The 19,310-nt window shown below is 46.8% G+C and overlaps 1 protein-coding gene across 1 annotated transcript in view; it reads left to right on the top strand.

Moving 5' to 3' along the window:
- The window catches only part of SYT6 (synaptotagmin 6), a 39,534-nt gene that overhangs the window by 10,600 nt on the left and 9,624 nt on the right, over positions 1-19,310 (top strand). The window contains exons 2-4 of the mRNA XM_005230302.4: positions 10,423-10,759; positions 12,683-13,241; positions 18,854-18,974. Of these exons, the coding sequence (XP_005230359.1) occupies positions 10,423-10,759; positions 12,683-13,241; positions 18,854-18,974 (1,017 nt within the window). The remainder of the gene's footprint in view (positions 1-10,422; positions 10,760-12,682; positions 13,242-18,853; positions 18,975-19,310) is intronic.

Below are 19,310 nucleotides of genomic sequence, written 5' to 3'. Positions count from 1 at the left end.
ATTAAATCTTTCTTCGTTCTGTTTCAGTGAGCAAAGCAGAAGCTCCAGGCTACCAAGGTCTTCTCCTACGTAGCATTCTTTTGCCTGGTGTATTACATATTTTCATATGTATATGGGTTTTTTCTTTTTTTTAATATATACATACATGTGTGTAAAGTACCTCATTGTTGACTCTGCACTTGAAAATCACCTTTGGGTGTTTCCCTCTGAATTACTGTTCAGATTTTCTTCTGCTCTTTTAAGCTCTGCCTGGGGGACTGGTGCACCTCCCTCTCCTGCATCTGAGTGCATTTACCGCCTGCTCCCTTGCTGATAAATGTTCCAACCCATAAACTGAAAAATGCCAGGTAGTAAAGGGTATGATAGCCTCTATTTCCCCCACCTTTCCCCTGTTTAATGCACTTGTGTGATCAGCTCTCCCAGACCATCAAGTGTGAAGGACCCTGGCAAGGGATGGGGTGCCCAGGTGCAGCAAAGATAAGGACAGCAAGCATTGCCCTCCCTGAGGGAGCGAGCAGCTCGCAGCCCTCCCACCGGCGCACCACCTTCCTCCAAGCCATCGCTGGAGCTTCAGCTGAAGCCTGGATATGTAAGCAAAAATAAGAACAGCTCTCTTTTCTTCTTGCAGGCAGTGCACAAGGCAGTTAACTGCTCAGGGGGTGTCTCAGGACCCTGTCTTCTTGCAGTGATGGGCTGCCACAGTCTCCATCACGGCATGGGAAGGGTGGGTCACGTTTGCCTGCTGCACCCACGGCCGGGCTGCTCCTTGCTCCTGTGGCTGGAGTTGCTGGAATAGTTCTTTATTCCATGTGCAAATTTATTGTTTAAATGTTTTCTCCTTAATTATAATTTGAACCGGAGTTTATAAAATTTGTGAATTTGCAGGTACTGTCACTAACAAGCTGATAGCTGGTTTCCAGGACAACAAATTACTCAACTGTTAAAGGAACAAAACTTTGCCTGAAGTTGTCCGTGTCTCATGTTCTAGTTATCCTCCCAGCTACAGAGCCGCGTCCCCTGAAAAATTACAGTAAACGGTGAAAAATCCCTGGCTTTGCTTAACCGAGGAAGTTTTGTCTGGACAGGAGTTATGAGGTTGCTGTTGGCACTTGGACCATAGATCATAGTTGCTTTAAACACTGGATCCCTGCAAGGTCTCCTTATGAAGCAAGTTTCTTCATACTTAACATGCAATAATGAGATGGTTTGAATTTTATACTCTTATATAATTACTCTCAAAATAGCTTCTGATTCATCCTTCCCTTTGAAGCTTATAGTTTGCATTCCAATAAGCTCTTCCATGGCAGGAACCCTGTGGTAGTGGCAAATTAATTTTTAAGAAGTTTTCTTTCTATCTAGCTGATAGAAATGCCACTTTGGGCATTCATGTCTCTGTCTTCTTGTAATCCGCTACATAGCTGGGTGCGCACAGCAGACGAGGAGCCTCTGTCTGGGTTCCTGTGGAGCCCGTGCTTGCAGGAGGCTGGTGGGAGCTGATAGCACAAGATGCAGTGTCCAAGGGCTGAGGAAGCATGTGAGCAGGGTAAACCTCCTTTGAGCTTCATGCGGGAGGAAGGCTGAGTTTGCAGAGCTTCCAAGAGGGCAGTTCAGAGACTCTGTGACTGTCTCAGAACATCTGCAGCGTTCGTCTCATGAGGATTTCCACCCCTCTGCTGAGTTGTGAGAGGAGTTTGCCATTGAGCTACGTATGACGAACAGTGTGTGAAAGCGCTGTTCGTCTATGAAAACTCTTCCTGCTTTCACAGCGTTTTCAGTTTGCTTTCATTGCACTGTCTTCTGTGGGATTGCTTGTGGCTGACATAGCGTAACAAAACAAGATACGGGCATGCTTCACAGCAAAAACCAGCTGGAGCCACTGCTTGCCTTCACCTAGAGAAACTGTAAAGCATGCCAGGGTCAAGGGAGTGTGCACAGTGCAGGGATCTCTCATGGTCTCTGCAGATGTTTTGTACCATTGTGGTGCACTGGGCAGTTGAGAGGAATCATCAGTGAATTTTTACTTACATTACGAAGAGGCAAAACCACCCCGCTATCTTTCTTTCTGGATAGGTCGTGGTATCAAATATTTCTGTGACTTCGTTTTCCTCTCCCATCCTCTAAGGATGTGACACTCTCCTTGACTGGGAAACACTGCTGTCCCCCTGCAAGGAAACCTGACAAGCAGCCAGGGTCTGGGCAGGGAGTCAGTAGGAGCAGGCAGAGCCAGAAGTGACAGCTAAGACTTGCTTCTGTTGCTTGGGTCACTCCCTGGATAGGAGCAATTTGGAGGCTCTAAGAACATGGGCTTATAACCCGTGGACCTGCGGGTGACAGATACCCTGGTGCTCCCTGGTCTTGCTGCCTGACTCGCTGCTGTGCGAGGGCTGCTCTGCAATCCATATCGCCGCCTGCAGCATGAAATAACGTCTGAGGGACAATGGAAGCTCTGCTCAATCCGTAATTGTTTTCTGACCTGGTCCTTTAACATCTGCTGAGAACTTGATGAAATACTTCCACCTCACTAACGACCCACACCTCCCTGATCTTGTTTGAGCAGCAGTCCCTGCTGCAGTGCTTCACAACGCATCCAGCTCCTGTGCTGCTGCTTGTGAAAAGCAATTTGACTGCAGTTAGACTTCGAAGTGACAGCTGCTAATGACTTGTCTAGCTCAAGAATATTTCACGATATACTCCTCCTAGCTGCACAGAGAGCACCACCAGCAAATCAAGAAGAGAGGTGTTGCTGAAGTTTCAAATGACAACCAAATGGCAGCGAGTTGGCCTGGAGGTGTGACACTGGAGACACCAGCAGAGGACTGGCACGCTGGGCATAATCCCAGGAAACAGAGGCAATTAGTAAGCAGGCTTGCAATGCTTCCCTCTTGCAGCCATGTTCTCTGCAGCCCTTAGCTGCAGGCTTGGTGAGATATTGCTGCTTGCTGAAGCTGCACTGGGTGACACGGACAATCTGATCTTTATCATTTGCTCTGTTCCCATTCCCAGCTGTGGCATGTGTGAGGAGGGGATGAGGAGCTGGCTGAGAACCACACGCTGCTGCACTGCAGCTCACCTCTCATCCAACACAGCATTTCACAATTTAGAAGACATCCAGTTTCCTTTTCAAAATTCCTGTTGCAAAGTGCTCTGCCTGCTGCTGGAGCCCTGGCATCTCGCAGAGTTTGCTCGGAGCTATATTCCCATAGGGGCAGTTCCCGCGATCTGCCAGGTTTGGGTTTGGGTTGTGGTGCTGCTGGATGCTGTGCTGCTGTGTTGGTTTAGCATTCAGTTTCTGTTCCATCCAGTCCCTGCTCCTTCCTCTGTGAAGCTTCAGAGCTGAATAGCACGGCTAAATAAACGTGACTACAGCTAGGATTTAATGGAAACCTCTTCCTCTTCCCCTGATGTTGTCCTGTGCTCTCCCCTGCCCCCACCTTGGGCATCTGAGATTCACCAGTTTCTCATGCCCAATTTCCAGCTCTCAGCTAATCAGACTTATGTTGCTGATGCTTCTTAACTGACAGAAAATTAAATCAGTAGTTGGTGGGTGCCTCATGTGGCTCTTTGTAGCCCCAGAGCTGCCTGTCTTCTCCTCCAGCAATAACTCTCGTAGTAATCCATCATTTGAATGTGTGATCTCTACAAAGCCCTACAGAAACAGAACAATATATTCTCACAGGCACTGTTGCAACAGAAAAACATAGCAAAAATGGACAGAGAAGCCTGGAAATATCTCCTGGCGTGGTATGAGCAATGGTTGATACATTACACTGGAAAACCAGTCCCGCAGCCAGTATCAGCAAGGTTAAGGTATGTCACCATCACCCCGTGCCTCTGGGCTCTGCCATCTCCTCTAACTGCTCTTCCAGGAACATTAGCTCTGGCAAGACGTTACATGCTCTGAGTCATGGCTCAGAATAGCTGGGGGCTGAAGGAAGCCTAGTGGGGAACAAACCAGCCAGAGCTCTCCCTGGAGCTAAGTTTTTCCAGTGACCACCGGGAAGCTTCCCAGTAAAAGCCCCTCGCAGGGAAGATGTCCATCTGCTCTTGGCAGGATCAGGTTCAAGGCTTTGTCCGGCTCTGCGTGTGATGACGGAGCTGTGGGACCCAACGTGCCGTGGTGGTGGTGCTGCCAGCACCCCACCTCAGCACCAAGTCAGGGCAAGGTGCCCGCACTGCTTTGGTGCTTCGGGTGCTCTAGGGTCTGCAGAAACGCATCTGCCCTCTTGCAGGAGCCGAGGGGCTTAGGAAGGGGACCACCAGGTGGTCCTGGTGGCTGGTGTCCACTGCAGCCCAGGCCCCCCAGCATAAGCCTGGCCCACACTGGGCCGCAGCCTATAGTATTTAATTTTTTCAACCCCCTTGAACTTCCACTTCTGGTATTCAAGGTTTAAATCCAACAGGTAGCAGGAATGACTAATAGGTGCTGGAAGCACTGAGAGAGCAATGAAACATATTTTGTTTTCTCTATGGGCAGTGGGTGGAAGGAGAGCTAAATTATGTCTTCAAGATATTAAATATAACTCTTCACATTAAACTCAGAGTTATCCATGAATCTTTTTAATGATAGTGTGAGCTACTTAACAGTAATAAAAGTCAATGTTGCCATAATTAGACCAGTATTGTCTTGCAGTTAACAGACTGTTGTAATCATGGCTTTGTCATATCATTAATCCTTTTCTGTTTGGACTTTGCTAATTATCCCCTTTGGTAACTCAGTTTGGGTATTATGAAGTCATCAGGGACATAAAGCTGAAAGGTAGTTCCACCGTATTCTCTTAATTACTTCCCATCCAAGATGAAACAAAATGGGTAGTTGTGCTGATGAGCTGCTTTCTGAGGGCTGGGCACCAGAGCAGGGGAGGGGCTGGATAAACCAAGAAATGACCCCCCTTTCCCAAATTTGCTTTCAGCTTTGCAGTTTTAAATCACTCCACTGTCCCTTTGTCCTGCCCTGGGCCATCTCATCTTTTATTTGAAAGGCAGTAGAAAGTAGTGACCTTCTCAGAATTTGTATTGCTTTGAGCCATTCTGTGAGTTTTTTGTAAGACTCAATAGCAAGGTTTCTAGAAGTTACAAAAACACTAAAAACACAAACCAAGAAGTCAAATCAAAAGAGAAACAAGATAATTTGCTGGTAAAGTTGATGGGTTTCAGATCATCTCCTTTGTGCTCTTGGCGTCACCATTGCTTGCTGTCGACTTCAGGTCTTTTCTGCAGTGAGATTGTTCTGTCAAAGAGCATTTTGCTCCTTGGGTCCTCCACCAAACATTCACAGTCCTGAAATGTGTTTCTGTTTAAATTCTTGAATATGATCTGGTGTCTCAGATTGCCACTGACTTGGGGTGTCCCTGCATGTCCACGTTGTCTTGCTGGGCTTGCCACTGCTCCTGATGGCTCCGGGAGACCGATGCTGCCCTTTGCCATGGCAAAGGGGCAACCCTGGGCCCCACAGCTCCTAAGCATCACGCAGCCAGCTTCTCGCCGCCCTCAGCCCCAATTCCTTCGTCCATACCTAACTGCTCCTGCTGCAAGAAAACCAAAGCACCGTGTTGGTTTTGTAACAACTCGGCCAAAGCTGTTGATGCAGTCTCTGAAGTCTCCGATTCATTTTTTTCCCTTATGCCAGACTGCAGGTGTGGGAGATCAGTGTCTCCGTTGACTCAGTTTTGACATTTAATGGTACCTCCTATTGCATAAGTGATGATAAATGATCATTTATCATGAGCATTTCAGGTATGGCTTGCTTTCTCCTGTTTGCCAAAGGAAAGCACAGCAAAGACCATGGTCTGTGGGCCTTCCTGTGCGTATGTTTGTGTCTCTCCTGGTGGCAAGTGGCTTTCTGGTTTAGAAAGCTCTGTTTCTCTCTCCATCGGCTGCTGTGATGGGGAATCTGTGGCACAACTCATCAAAAGTTCATTCCTGGCTGAGAGGAGCCTATTGCTGGTTCTCCTGGCAGGGAAAAGCTTTTGGTGAAGGTCTCTGCTTTGCAGCGAAGGGCCAGGGCTGCTAGTGGTGGCTGTCAGTGGTCATTGTTGGGGCGCTGCTGGGGGATGTGATGATGCTCTGTGTCTGCCTCAGTTCAGGTGCAGATGGAAACATAGGAGGTCACAAATTCACAATTTCTCTTTTGTTTTACATACCGTGCTAAACCTCTTCCTCAGAAAGACCTTCTGAAGTGAGGCAGACCATCCCTGAAGGAGCTGTCTGCATTCCACTCGGTAAATGACTTATGCTAAGTGTATCAGCTTGTGCAGGTAAATGTTGATGTCCGGTCCATGTCTTTGCTGTTGCTTGTTCTCCCCTCCCTCCTTGTTAGTCATGCGAGAGCTTTGTCATTGCTGCTCTGTAGCAGTTTCCAGCTGAGGGTTCCTTCGGGAAACAGCTCAGTGCTCCCAGGGGGGTGCAAGACTGGAAAATAGCCATATTAATTTGTATTCCACCTCCTCCTTTTAAGCTTTATCCTTCCAAATTACAAGTTGCAATAAAATCCGTTTTCCAGCATGGCAGTTTCTCCCGAGTCTCTCGTGGGACCTGGGCTAGGATGAGGTCCCAGCACCGAGTCAGAGAGGAGCAGGGTGGGGAATGGCTGAAGCTGCTCTGCACTCCTATGGCCTCGCTCCCCTGGTGACAGGGCAACAAACAACTCGCTGTTATTTTCTTAGAGAACGGAACAGAAAGAGAGTCCTTGTACTTTTCCTCAGACGGGCTGTTTCCCAGCCTGCCGGGGCCGGTGGCACCGTGCGCGGGGGGGCGGCCGGCGGGCTGGCTGGGCACGAGTGCTGGTGAAGCCAGAGTCAGCTGCGGCCCTGCGGTACTGCCGCCTGCGCTGCCCTCCTCACTCTCCACCCGGGCAGCCTCGGCTCCAGGCGTTGCGTGTGGTGGGACAATATAAACCCACAAGTTGAGGTGCCCTTTGGGTTTGTTCTGCCTCTGGCGAAGCCTTTGGGGACGGGGCCTTACCTCCGTCCGTGCCAGCAATATCCAAGCAACCTTGGCCCTGGGGTATCTTCTGTTAGACGAGGAGTTACCTTGGTTTTTTCTCAGTTTCTTGTAAGTTGAAGGACATTTAAAGCGTAACATTTCGAATGCTAGGAATGTTTTTAAAAAGTAACTGGTATTTTCAAATTCATAAGAGAAAACTCATTAAATCAATTAAGGTCAGCTCTGTCCAACTGATATTTAAATTTAATAAGTCACGAAAATTCTTGGGGAATTCAATGTCATCTTCAGAGAAACCAATATCCTTCTCAGGCAGATGCTTAAAAAATGTCTGTAAAATCCTGATCCTTTATACTTGTACTTTATGTGAGCTGTCAGAGGAAAGAGTAGGAGGTCATGCATAAAAGTATCTGTGAATCCTGTCAAATACATTACGAATGCCAGCTCAGCAAGAAGTGACATGAACTAAGATCTTTCTCAACCTGGCAATAGGTTTTCGGGGGGATAACCGATTATTTCTGATCTTTTCTGTTAATGAGTCTGGTGTGCTGGCAGTCATGCATGCTACATCACTTCTCAGAACAGGCAGAAGTAGCTTAACAGAAACTTCTGCCACAGAACAGCTCCCAGCAGCGATGGGTTCTGCATTGCCACTGTTTCCTTTGCAACAACACAGACATATTTGCCAAAAGTCCGGGTTCTTGTTTTCTTGTGAAACCGTTTGACGGAGTTTCCTGGGCACAATTCCAACACTTAACTGAAGGTATGGGAAAGTGGTACCTCTGTGCGCTCCACTGCAGTGAGGATACATTTAGCCAAATCTCTGAGGAAGCTCCACCACTGACTTGTACAAAGCAATCCCATTTATTATTGAGTAAGATGGGGCCTATTTATTCACCCCAGTAGTGATTTGTAGTTCCACCTTGGAGCTGCAGCAGAAAATAAATGGTGCAGTCTGACCTGTACAGGGGGCTGGAGAGGGAGAGGAAAAGCTGCAAAAACCTGTGGATGGCTTCTCTTCTTCCCTTCTGTACCTGTGGGCAGCCTCCAGCCCTTCCTTTCGAGTTGGAGAAACTGAGGGCAGTCAGGAAGCTTTTACCTCAAGCTCTTAGTGAATTTGCTAAGCTAGGTAATTTTGTGGAAAAACACTGCTTTTCCTCTGGGATATCCAAAACAACATATGGTTTCCCAGGTGTTCAGCAGAACTGTTCTGGTGTAGATGTGGCAATTTGCATCTGGTGCTTCCTTGAGATTTCACTTATAAGAACTGATGTGAAAATCCTAAATATATAGTTACTGTTGTATTCCCAGCTAGCATGTTAGCAAAGTTTGGCGGTATAAATGGGTTCCTGAATACTTTGCTGTTACGATTCATCAATGGTGGTTGGGGTTTTGTTAAGTTTCTCAAGAATTTTTTAATTCAGCTGTTTTGTCAAGGTAAAAATTTAATCTTTCCTCACATTTCCTCACACAGATTTTTCTCAGCCTCAAATATTAAATGTCTTATTACAGCTGTACGAAAGTAAACTATATCAACCAAAGGAAACAGAAGGTATTCTGGCTTCTGTTTAAGGTAAAGCATATGTGGGGGATCACACTGACAGCAGCTATGAGGACGCACAGGTGCGAGTTTCCCAATTTATCTCCTAAGAGCTAAACTTCCTGGTAAAGGTGGATTTTGTGGGAGATGGTTGTTTTAAATGCAGTTTTTGAGTGAGTCTAGCATTTCTTAGCACTCATGGAGGCGAGGAGGTGTTTTCTGTAAGTACATTTACACACAATCTAGAGAGGTGCTGTCAGCTCATGTGGACAAAATCCATACCCGCAGCCATGAACTTCACTTTGAAGCAGCTTTGCCAAAGGGCGGGCTGGTGTGGCCGTGCGGAGGGAGGCCGTGCAGGCCCCAGGAGCAGGAGCAGACCTGGCTGCGGGGATGCTATCCCACGCCTCCCAGCTGGCATGGGCTGCGTGCTGAGGAGCGGGGCTCAGCCCCGTTTAGGAGCCAGCCCTGTGCTGCAGGTGTCCTGCGAGTCCCCAGCCACACATGAAGCACTTGCTTTCCAGCAGCTACACCTGGTCCTGCCTCCCTTTGGTTAATTTTACAAGAGGCTTACTCACTGGGAGTCACTTTAGCTGTGACTCCTTACACAAGTCTGAAATACGCAAGGCACGAGCCCTGATCCTCTGCTCTCGGGTAGGGGATTAAGGAGCTGCTGCCTGTTTCATGTGACAACACAACATGTTTATGGTCCAAGCATACACGTAAACGCAGGCAAGTGAGCAGCGATGGTTATCCTGCATAAACTTTTGGAGTGTTGGATAGTTTTTTGCCTGTCATTCTGTCCTGGCTTGCACTTAGGTAATTTAAGGAGTATGGCTTTACAGGGCACTGCAAGGAAAACAGCAGGCAATCAAAGAATTGCCTGTGAACTTAGCAATCTGTGATGGCAGGCTTAACTCCAGAGCAAAACCTGCCTTCATCTTCTGGGACAGGATTTCTTTGTGATTCTGAACTCTTGGTATTTTAGTTTGGGTGGGAATCTGGGAATTAATACACTGTAAGAAAGGAACTAAAAAGAGCTAATGTTTTTTCTTTTTGAAGTGCTGTGAATCATTTCACAGTCTAGATCGTGTGTGTGTATATATATAAATATACACGCATCTATATATATGTCTCTATATCTATATATATCTCTCTTCCTTTTTTCCTGATCCTTCAGCCGTAGGTATGGGAGCTCTTTCCTCTCCAGAAAAAGATTGAAATATGCTGAAATACATAGCTTATGAGGCAAAAGTGACTCAGAGAATCAGAGAACATACACAGCTTCTGTGCTATTCAGAATAACGAATAATGTGTAGTACTTTCTGTACAGCCTTTTTCTATATTTAGTTTCACTGCATCATCAGCTTGTGATATTTTATTTTTTTTTGTATTGGTGTTTACTTTTTGTTCCCTATGGGCACATCTGGACAAGATGTGAGCTTGGGTAGCACAACAACAATCTGCTTCCAGGATCATGGTAGATAGATTATTTATTTTTTAATATACAGTGTCTGAACACCTGTGGTATGAAGCAAAAAAGTAGTTTCTGTCGGTACTGGAGCATGTTTCTATCATACAGTTCTGCAATTCTTCTCAATTTCAGACTCAGCAGCTTGCCAATGCCACAAAACAAATCAAGGATGATATTTTATAGCCAGTCTAAGCATCACAGTGTAAAACTTCATAGCTCTGGCCATCTGGAGACATGCATTTCTACCCAGATGTGTCTGGGGCAGGAAGTGGTCCTGAATCTGTCAGGGGATGCTCACTCAAGTTTGACTCTTGCTTGCAGAACTTGCTAGGAGTTCTCCTTTAGTCATGATTTAAGTCAGTTTGGACCATTTCTTCCCTTTACTTATGGTTTTCTCTATCTTTCTTTTCTTTTCTCCTTTTCTGTTCCCACCCCCTCCCTATCGCTGTCACCTTCTCTGCCCCTGTAGAGCTCTCCGTCAGCCTCCTTGCAGTGATAGTTATTGTGTGTGGACTGGCCCTGGTGGCACTTTTTCTGTTTCTCTTTTGGAAGCTGTGCTGGGTTCCCTGGAGGAACAAGGCCATTCCTTCTAACCTGGCCGTCTTGCAGAGCGAGGCAGGCTGCAATAAGGAGAACATGGCAGACAAGCTCAAGGACACGGGTGCCCTAAGTTTCCTGGAGGCAGCAGTGAAGATCAGCCACACATCACCAGACATCCCGGCGGAGGTCCAGATGTCCATGAAAGATCACATCATGCGCCGCACGCGGATCCAGAGGCAGACAACGGAGCCTGCATCTTCTACCAGGTGAGCAGGAGCGAGGCCATGCTCCGCCGGGATGCTGTGCCCTGCACTGGCTGGCAGGGTGGGAGCAGCGCTTAACGCAGCCTCAGGTTCAGATACCCTTGCTGTCTGTATTCGGTGTCTTTGCTAAAGAAAGCACTCCCACCTCCGTGCTGGGTTACTTTCCAGAGACTGGTCATTAACCAATTAATGTGTTAAGACTGGCTTACTGTGGGCGCTTTTAAAAAAATTAAGGATTCAAGGCCTATTACTGTGACTTGACCTCATTGTGTCAAGGCATCAGTATGCTTTGGCCACTTTATTTTTGTACCAACATGAAAGGCAGGCTGAAGTATCAATGATGGTATGCTGTCAGCCAGAATTAGACCTTTCTGCCCTCTCTTGTTGTTGTGGCTCCTAGCAGAAACAATTAGATAAGCAGAATTGACGTCTCGCTCACTGCACAAGCTTAGAACCAGCTGCGCTCCGCACTGGTGCTTGGTGCGTGTCTCTGTCTCAGCCAGGGACAGAGATGTCAACATCATACTCAGTAAATTGGGGAAAGGCTGTACGAACCCCGGGACACCTTCTCTGCAAGAATACTGAGAAATATGGTACCTCTTCCTTGACACAGAATGCCGTGAAACTGGGACGGGAAAGGGTGATGGCAGGGGCCTGGCTGCACCCCAGCACTTCTGCTTGCTTTGCTGGCCCTGCCCATGATGTGCACGAGAGTGCAACTGTGAAAACAGACATTGGTAGGAAAACTGGCTGCAGCATTCCAGAATTAATAAGGCACCGATCACAGCCTTCTGTTGGAAGAAGCCAGAGTTAAAAGCAGCATGGTGCCACCCACAATTGTGCCATATACTCTGATTTAACTGCAGTGCTTTGTGGAGAGCTGATTGCCTCTTGGCCACGCACAAGCTCATTCTGCTTTTATTACACCTTTCTGATGGAGGAGAGAACAAAAGCTCAGCCTGTCTGAATTAGGAGAAATAAAGGGGGATTTGGTTGCATGTGGGAAAGTTTCAAACTCACTTTCTCAAGCAAAAGAGCCCAGCATGAACCACGTTCAGGCAGCCAGGTCCAGGGACACGAGGGAACAGCCTCAGCGGTTTGGGACCTCTGACTCATAGCCCAGGCCAAAATGCCTTTGAGGAGTGAGGTCTCTGAGCACCACACGTCACCTAAAGCTAATGCTCTGGCTGTACAAGTTCATAGTACGGTTAAATAACTCCATATACTGCTCTTGGAAACGCCAGATAATCTGAAATAATGCCCTGAGCCTGCAGAAGGGTTTTATGCTTTGCTGAGGTAAAGCTTTGCTTACAGTTTCCCTTGTGCCAAAGGGGAGCCCAAGGCAGGAGTCGGCTTCCTGATGAGGCTGTGTGGTCCCCCTGCCAAGAATTATTTATCAGTTTCTGAAGAGAGTCTGCTGGAGACATTTGGAGGCAGCAATACCCAGAATAAAACCTAACTCTGTGATCTGGTTGTGGTTCTCTCACTTTAAAAGGGTTTCCCCCCCCCCCCCCCCTTTTTTTTTTTTTTTTTTTTTTGAGGGAAACTTAGTCCCAGTATCTTGGAAGTGTAAGGACTGAGGGTGGAGAAGAGTCTCCGCACTGGGTTGTCTGTGGCTTGGCTAAGGAGTTGTTTGGTCTTGTATATTTAGGTGTGGACTGTTACTTGTGCAACAGGTGAAAAAATGCAGCTTGCTGCAAACACTCCAGAAGTTAGGAAATTTGCTGGATCGGTTCCTTTTGACCACTGGAGGTGTTCCCTTGAGTGTTCATTTCCATCACATACCCAGTTTCTATACAGAGATCAGGAGCGCCTATTGCACTCATTCTTGTGCTCTCCCTGCTTTCCTAGCATTAGTAGTCCAGGGGAGAAAAAGGATAGAAATGTCCTTGGAAAACCATACAGCTGCTGTTTTTCCTCCTGCAGGCACATCTCCTTCAAAAGGCACCTTCCTCGGCAAATGCACGTATCCAGCATGGACTACGGCATGGACCCGCCAGCTGTGGCTGAGCAGCCGACCAGCATCGGTCGCATTAAGCCCGAACTCTATAAGCAAAAATCTTTTGACTCTGAGGACCCCAAAAAAGAAGTAGCAAAAACTTGTGGGAAAATTAACTTCACTCTCAAGTATGACTATGAGAACGAGACACTGACTGTCCGAATTCTCAGGGCTTTTGACTTGCCAGCCAAAGACTTCTGCGGCAGCTCAGATCCCTATGTGAAGATCTACCTCCTGCCTGACAGAAAGCGCAAGTTCCAGACACGAGTCCACAGGAAGACTCTGAATCCCACCTTCGATGAGTCCTTCCACTTCCCTGTGCCCCATGAGGAGCTGGCAAGCAGGAAGCTCCACCTGAGCGTCTTTGACTTTGACAGGTTCTCCAGACACGACATGATAGGAGAAGTTATCTTGGAGAACCTGTTTGAGGCCTCAGACCTTTCCCGGGAGACTTCCATCTGGAAGGACATTCAGTATGCAACGACGGTGAGTATCTGCTTCGGAGGGCCATCCCTGCCCTGGGAGTGCCGGCAGCGTGGTGCCGTGGCGTGGCCATAGTACCGTGCGTGCAGAGGACGGGTACTGAGAGTGTGGTGAGCGGTGCCAGGACAGGTTGGTATTCTTTTTTTGGCTGGACTGCCTAAAGGGGTAAGTCCCGCACAACAGGCATCCGACAGGTTTATTGCCTCTGGGCAGATGGTACCATTAGCCCTGGGGACCTATGGCCATCGTGAAGGCTGCTGTACTCAGAAGCCTGTCAGCTTCACCTGAATCCCCATTTACTGGAATTTCTTCTCCTTACTCAGTGAGGGAATTTCATCCCCTTGCTGTTATCTCACCCACAGCGAGTCTCACTGGTAACAGGTTTGCTAAAAAACAACTGAGGGGTCCAGTATGTTCCCTGGCTGGCCTCCCACTGGCACATGAAGGGTCTCAGGTTCTGGCTCCCTGCCACGTGCACATGATAACAGTAAGAAATAGCTCAGGGGGCCACTACCAACCCCTCGGTGGTACTGGGCTTTGATGTACTTGAGAGTGTTGTCCGGTTCGTGGCTGGCAACTCTTCCAGAGCTTGATGTGGGTCTTTTAGTAGTTCTGTTGAAATCCCTCTGAAAGCGAAGTCAAGTGTCAGAGAAGGAAAAGTCCCAGCCACCTTCAGAGTGGCAGGGAGTTGGCAGGAGAAGCCACCTCCTCACATTGATCGCTGAGAAGCAATGACATTAACCTGTACATAATAGCTCTCCGCTCTTCCACTGTCCTCCCAGGAGGGCCTGGCTGGTTCTAAGGGCAAATAAATGATTGAACTGCTTTGCAGTTGAACCCAAACTTAGTTGTTTTCTTTGTCATTTCATATTGTTATTTCTGAAACTGGGATGTGAAGTGTCCTTCACCTCTGTGGCTGAAAGCACAGGCCCTGTCAAATCCTTCCTAGTGATTGGCATAAGCCCATGACTTGCAAAAATCTGTTCTGCAGTGTAGCTCATCTCATCCTTTTGCTCTCCTGCTTTCTGTATGGGGGAATGAACTGTCAAACATAAATATTTATTGCATTGTGGTCAGCAGTATCAGAAGACATTCGCTTTGTAACTCTCCGCAGCTTTCTTCTCAGTACCACGTTCCTTAACAGTTATATACTTTGGTCATTACTATTAGTGCTTGTTCTTTCATTGTAGCGTGTTTGTAACAGTCTAAAAGAACTGTGAGGTCTGATACACGTGCCACAGCTGGGACTGGGTGCAGGAGCTCAGCGCCTGGGCACGGTGGGGAACATGGTGCGCGCGCAGCGTTTGGCCCTGGTAGGCAGCTCTCAGTCTAGCAGCTGCCCTGGCAGGGTGCAGAGAGTGGCCGTCATGCTTCTGCGGCTGTGCAGGTTTTACTGTGCTGGTCTAAGACACCGAGGTGTGTGTGGTGCCTGCCAAGTGCCCCAGGGCACTGCTGGGAGCACGCTGCGAGCTGCACCTGTGTTGCCTTTTGAGCATCTTGCCTGCAAGTGAGGTGGGAGGGAGGCACAGGATCAATCACAAGGAAAGTCAATGGTATTAGTTAGCAGGGTGTTTACAGCTCTTGGCTTTCCGTCCACAAATAGCCACATCTGTTATGATTAATGGATAGTAATGAAAGGAAAAATGCTGGCGAAGAGGCAAGCAGGCATCAGGCACATCCATTTGCCTGGCAAAGGTTTACTAGGAGAAAAACAAGGTGCATCACACATGCAGATGCCTCTTGGAGGCATCTACCTGTTTGTATCTGCTCTGGCTCTGAGACCTAGCTTGCTGTCAGCTCTGCCAGGTGGGCTGTGATGTGCCGTGGTGCTGAATCCTGCTGTGGAGCCACTTGTGCGGTGGCAGGGAGTTACCGTTTTCCTTGCTATAATGTCAGCACACAGTGTGGTGAACCTCAAGAGTTCAGAGGGAAAAGACCTGTGGGCGGAAGTGGGCCCGGGAAGGGTAGCACTTGGTCTCACTAGAGGAAAAGCACATAAAACATGAAGCTGTAGGAGAACGTTGTGGAGTTTTTAATCTGTGTACGTTCTGTGTTTTGCTGGGATGGTTCTGCAAGAAACAGTGAATGTTTTCCTAGCTAAGTAAATTAATTTAATGGGACTTCCCCCCCCCCCAAAAAAAAATACCCCAAACCCAAAACAGGTGAAGAGACACCAACAGAAGGGTTGTTGAGGGAAAAGCCTACAAAGAAGGTGTGAGAGGAGCAGAGCCAACATCATCCCCAAGACACTTTGTGTAGCAGTCCCGTAGAGCTCCTGCAGAAACATTGAGTGCTGCATTTGGCTCCATCCCCTCCTTCTCTCTGTGCCATTCTTTGGGAATGGGCCAATATTGGTACATCTCAGCTGGTTGTAACACACCCAAGGACATTTCTGTTTAATCAAAAATGAGAAGGGTAAATACAGTTTTCATAATACCCCCAGAAAGCTCCTGGTGACTAATAATACATTAGATCAATCGTGTGGATAAGAAGATCAGAACACACTTAAGCAATGATATAAGCTATTAAAATAGCTAGCACTCAATTATTCAATTAATGATTGTACAGCTTGTGAATCAGTGAAACATTTTTGGTTTCAACTCTGCAAAGGTTATGGATTCAGAGCTTCCATTATTTCCTAAGAGGTACTGATAGGAATTTTGGAAATGTCCCAACATCTATAATCTGCAAGAAAATAATGTACCCACAGGACACGTTTTACTCTCTTGTATTTATGGTTGCAAAGAAAAATCTCTTGACCCAATACAATGAGGTCAAAGAACAATTTGTGTTAGTTTTATACCCTGAACAGATCCTGTCAGTGCAAGGAGAGGAATAGAAGATGAGATGATGCCCAGAGGGTGGCCCCACGATCTCATATAGGGCTGCTCTCTTCTGACACTTGTGTCCAAGGTTTCCTGCTCTCGTCCCTCCCAAACCAACATGAACCAAAGCCCCTGGGAGGACAGACCCAGCCCAGTGTGCTGTCTGGATGCCAGGCACCATTGCACCATGCAGCGGACACAGCCTCCAGTATAGCCGGTCAGATTTGGGTGCTCATTTCTTTGGGAATAGAACAACCATTTCTAATCATAATTTCAGAATATTTATTTAAAATTATTTTCTATTGTCAGTAAGGTCTATAGGTGACACTGGTAGATGCAGTGTCTGATTGGAGCTGGAGGCACCAAAGTGAAAGTTACACTCGCAGTCCTCAGGCTTAGCTCTAATGCAGGGCAGTGTTTGTGGCAGGTTCCAGACTCTCCTTACAAAGCACTGCCTCCTCAGTGCAGAGTTCTTTATTCAGGCTCTTCGTTATGTAAAACAATTCATCTTAAAAGAGGAAGAATAAGTCTAGAGGTAACAAGTGCCATGTTTTAAAAAGGAAATTATAATTTCAGGTACATGGGTTTTGAGCAGTCATTTAAAGACACTGTAAATGAATGAGGCTCCATAAAAGGCTGAGCCCCCTGGCCTCCGAAAACTGGCTGTGCTGGGGCAGGCCCAAGTCAGCTCAGTTCTCAGGGTGCTGGTAACACCAGCGGTAAAAGTGCCAAACGTTTTGGAGCGCTCAGAGGTCTTGCTCATTGCTGCTGTGCCCCCGGAACAGCAGCCTGGCACGGGGGCACACATGGTGTTCAAGGTGCCACAGCTGAAACGCAGTCAAGGGTTGGAAGCTGACGGGGGCTCTAAAGGCGCTTTCATGTGTGATGAAACTGATCCTGGTACCTTAATATGGTACCTTTAGTACAATATTTTGTGAGGCAAGAGATTTAGCTCCCAGTAGAGACATCGAGAGGCACTAAAGGTAGAGGAATAACAACTCAGTAAATGTTTCCACATCTTCCATTATTGCTTAGTGATGATGAGGCTGTGACTCGACATCATTTTGTCACACTGGAAAGGAAGCTGTTTGGGATGCTGTTGGCTTATTAAGATGAGCCAGAGATCGGAGCAGGAGCTCTGAGTGGGTGAGGGTATGAAACTGTTATCTACCAGCAAATAGCAGCTTCTGAGGCAATGTTTATTTAGGTACTTACAAGTCCACTCATACATTGCTGTGTCCAGGAAACATTTGGCTGCCACTGTTTCTTTCATACACTCTGTGCTTGAGATTTTCAATTTATTTGCTAGGCAAGTGAACTCTTGTCAAGAATCAAGACTTTCATATAACGTTCATTAGTATTCGGCATGTCTAGGTGGAATATCTATCCTTTGCCTTACCAGAGAACAAGAAGGAAATAATTTGGCAAAAATCTCATCTATCAACAAGATCTATTCTTCTAACACTTAGCAAAGCTTTAAGTGCATTTACTTGTCTTTATAGTTCCATCGCTCTACTACTAGCAGCTACAATTTCTTTTCAGCAGATCAGTGTATCATACTGAAATGAAGCAAACACTATGTTTCCAAAAATGAATGGGTTGTTTGCTCTACAGATGTGGGATCTGTATGTACAAAATAAATTTTATTTCTTTTTATTCCACTTTTGGAAGTTGCTTGGAAAATTTCTGCTGACTTCAGATGATAATGTTTTCTAGTTTAAATAATACTTTTGGATTCTTTAATTTTTTTTTCATGAATTCCCGTGAGCAAGGCAATGATGCTTATCAGGAGATAAGGCTGCATGTACAAGAGGGCTGAGTGACGTGTGGAAGTTGTTTCATGGGACACTAGGAGAGTAAACTGTATTGGCCTCTGTGTAATCCAGAAACTACCAAATGTTGCTGAGTGCCATCTGCTGGTTAATTCACTATTTATATACATACATATATGTGCCTCACGCTGTGTTAGCTCTCTGAAGGCATCTCGGAGGGGTCGGTTGTCAAAACAACAGCAAGCCTGTCACTCAGTTGCCACTAAATGGGTCCCTTCATGGTTCTCTTCTGTTTTAAAGCTATGACCCCCGGGTCTGTAACTTATCTTGTAATTCGTGCTCAGCTTCAAAGAAAATCACCATGTTACTCTGAGCCATCTGCACTCTCTGCAAAATGCTAGGCACCGACAAAGTCCCTGAACCTCTATTACTGAACCAGTGGCGCCGAGCGCACTAGAAAGCCATGAGTGGGCTTGTCGCCGTGTCCGGGCAGAGAACACGGCATGGCTGCGTTCTGCCGTGGTCTTGTGCTGGGTTCGTACTACATTCCTTCATTTGAGGAGATAGATGTTTGTGTCACACCCTTGGCACATACGTATTGTACATTCAAGCAAAACTTGATACTAATATAATTTCCTTAATGGCCTTCATTTGATGTTAGATATCACTTCACTTCTGCGTAAGAAATGGAGCTGAAAAAGAGGCATGCATTAGCTGTGATGTTGCAGTAGGACTGTGCTGTGGCAGTGCAAGGTGGTCCTTCACTATGATTTGAAGCTGTAACATGTGGACACATGGTTTTTTTTCCTGTTCTCTGTATTCATTTTTAGCCAAACAATGGCTGGGATACACTAGAAGCACTGCCATATAGCAACGTGTCATTCGCTTGAAAATGTCAGGAAGGAGAAATAGTGTGAGTGCTGCCTGAATCCTGCCTGAAATATCATGGTGGAGCGTGGAGGCAGCCTTGCTGGTTCTTGCATCTTTCCAATATAATGTGTTCTCTGTTTTATTGAAGGAAAGCGTGGACCTGGGAGAGATCATGTTTTCCCTTTGTTATTTGCCAACTGCAGGTCGCCTTACCTTAACAGTCATTAAATGCAGGAATCTCAAAGCTATGGATATCACTGGTTACTCAGGTAGGTGCTGGATGGCTGAGGACCCCACTGCATCCACACTTCTTCCTCCTCCCTCAAGGTAGTCTCAATGAACAGCAGGCATATGACTCTTGATGCCAAGGATGTATCATCATGGAAACACCTGACAAGCTTTTGTCAAGTATGAAAAAAGTGTTAAAAGTAAAATTATATTTTAAAACCATTCCCAAGGGCATGAATCCAGGGAAGGGGATTATACAAGAATACACTATTCAAGGAGATGGCCAGTGGCTTCCCATCCCTATTGAAGGGTTTGCAGGGCCAAAGCTCTGCTCCATCTCTTGGTTTGGAAGCTTCAGACCTGTTGCAGGTTCTGAC

The sequence above is a fragment of the Falco peregrinus genome, chromosome 16 (assembly GCF_023634155.1).
Source record: "Falco peregrinus isolate bFalPer1 chromosome 16, bFalPer1.pri, whole genome shotgun sequence".
Classification (NCBI taxonomy): domain Eukaryota; kingdom Metazoa; phylum Chordata; class Aves; order Falconiformes; family Falconidae; genus Falco; species Falco peregrinus.
Note: the sequence above shows the minus strand (reverse complement) of the source record. Positions and strands in the feature narration are given on the sequence as shown.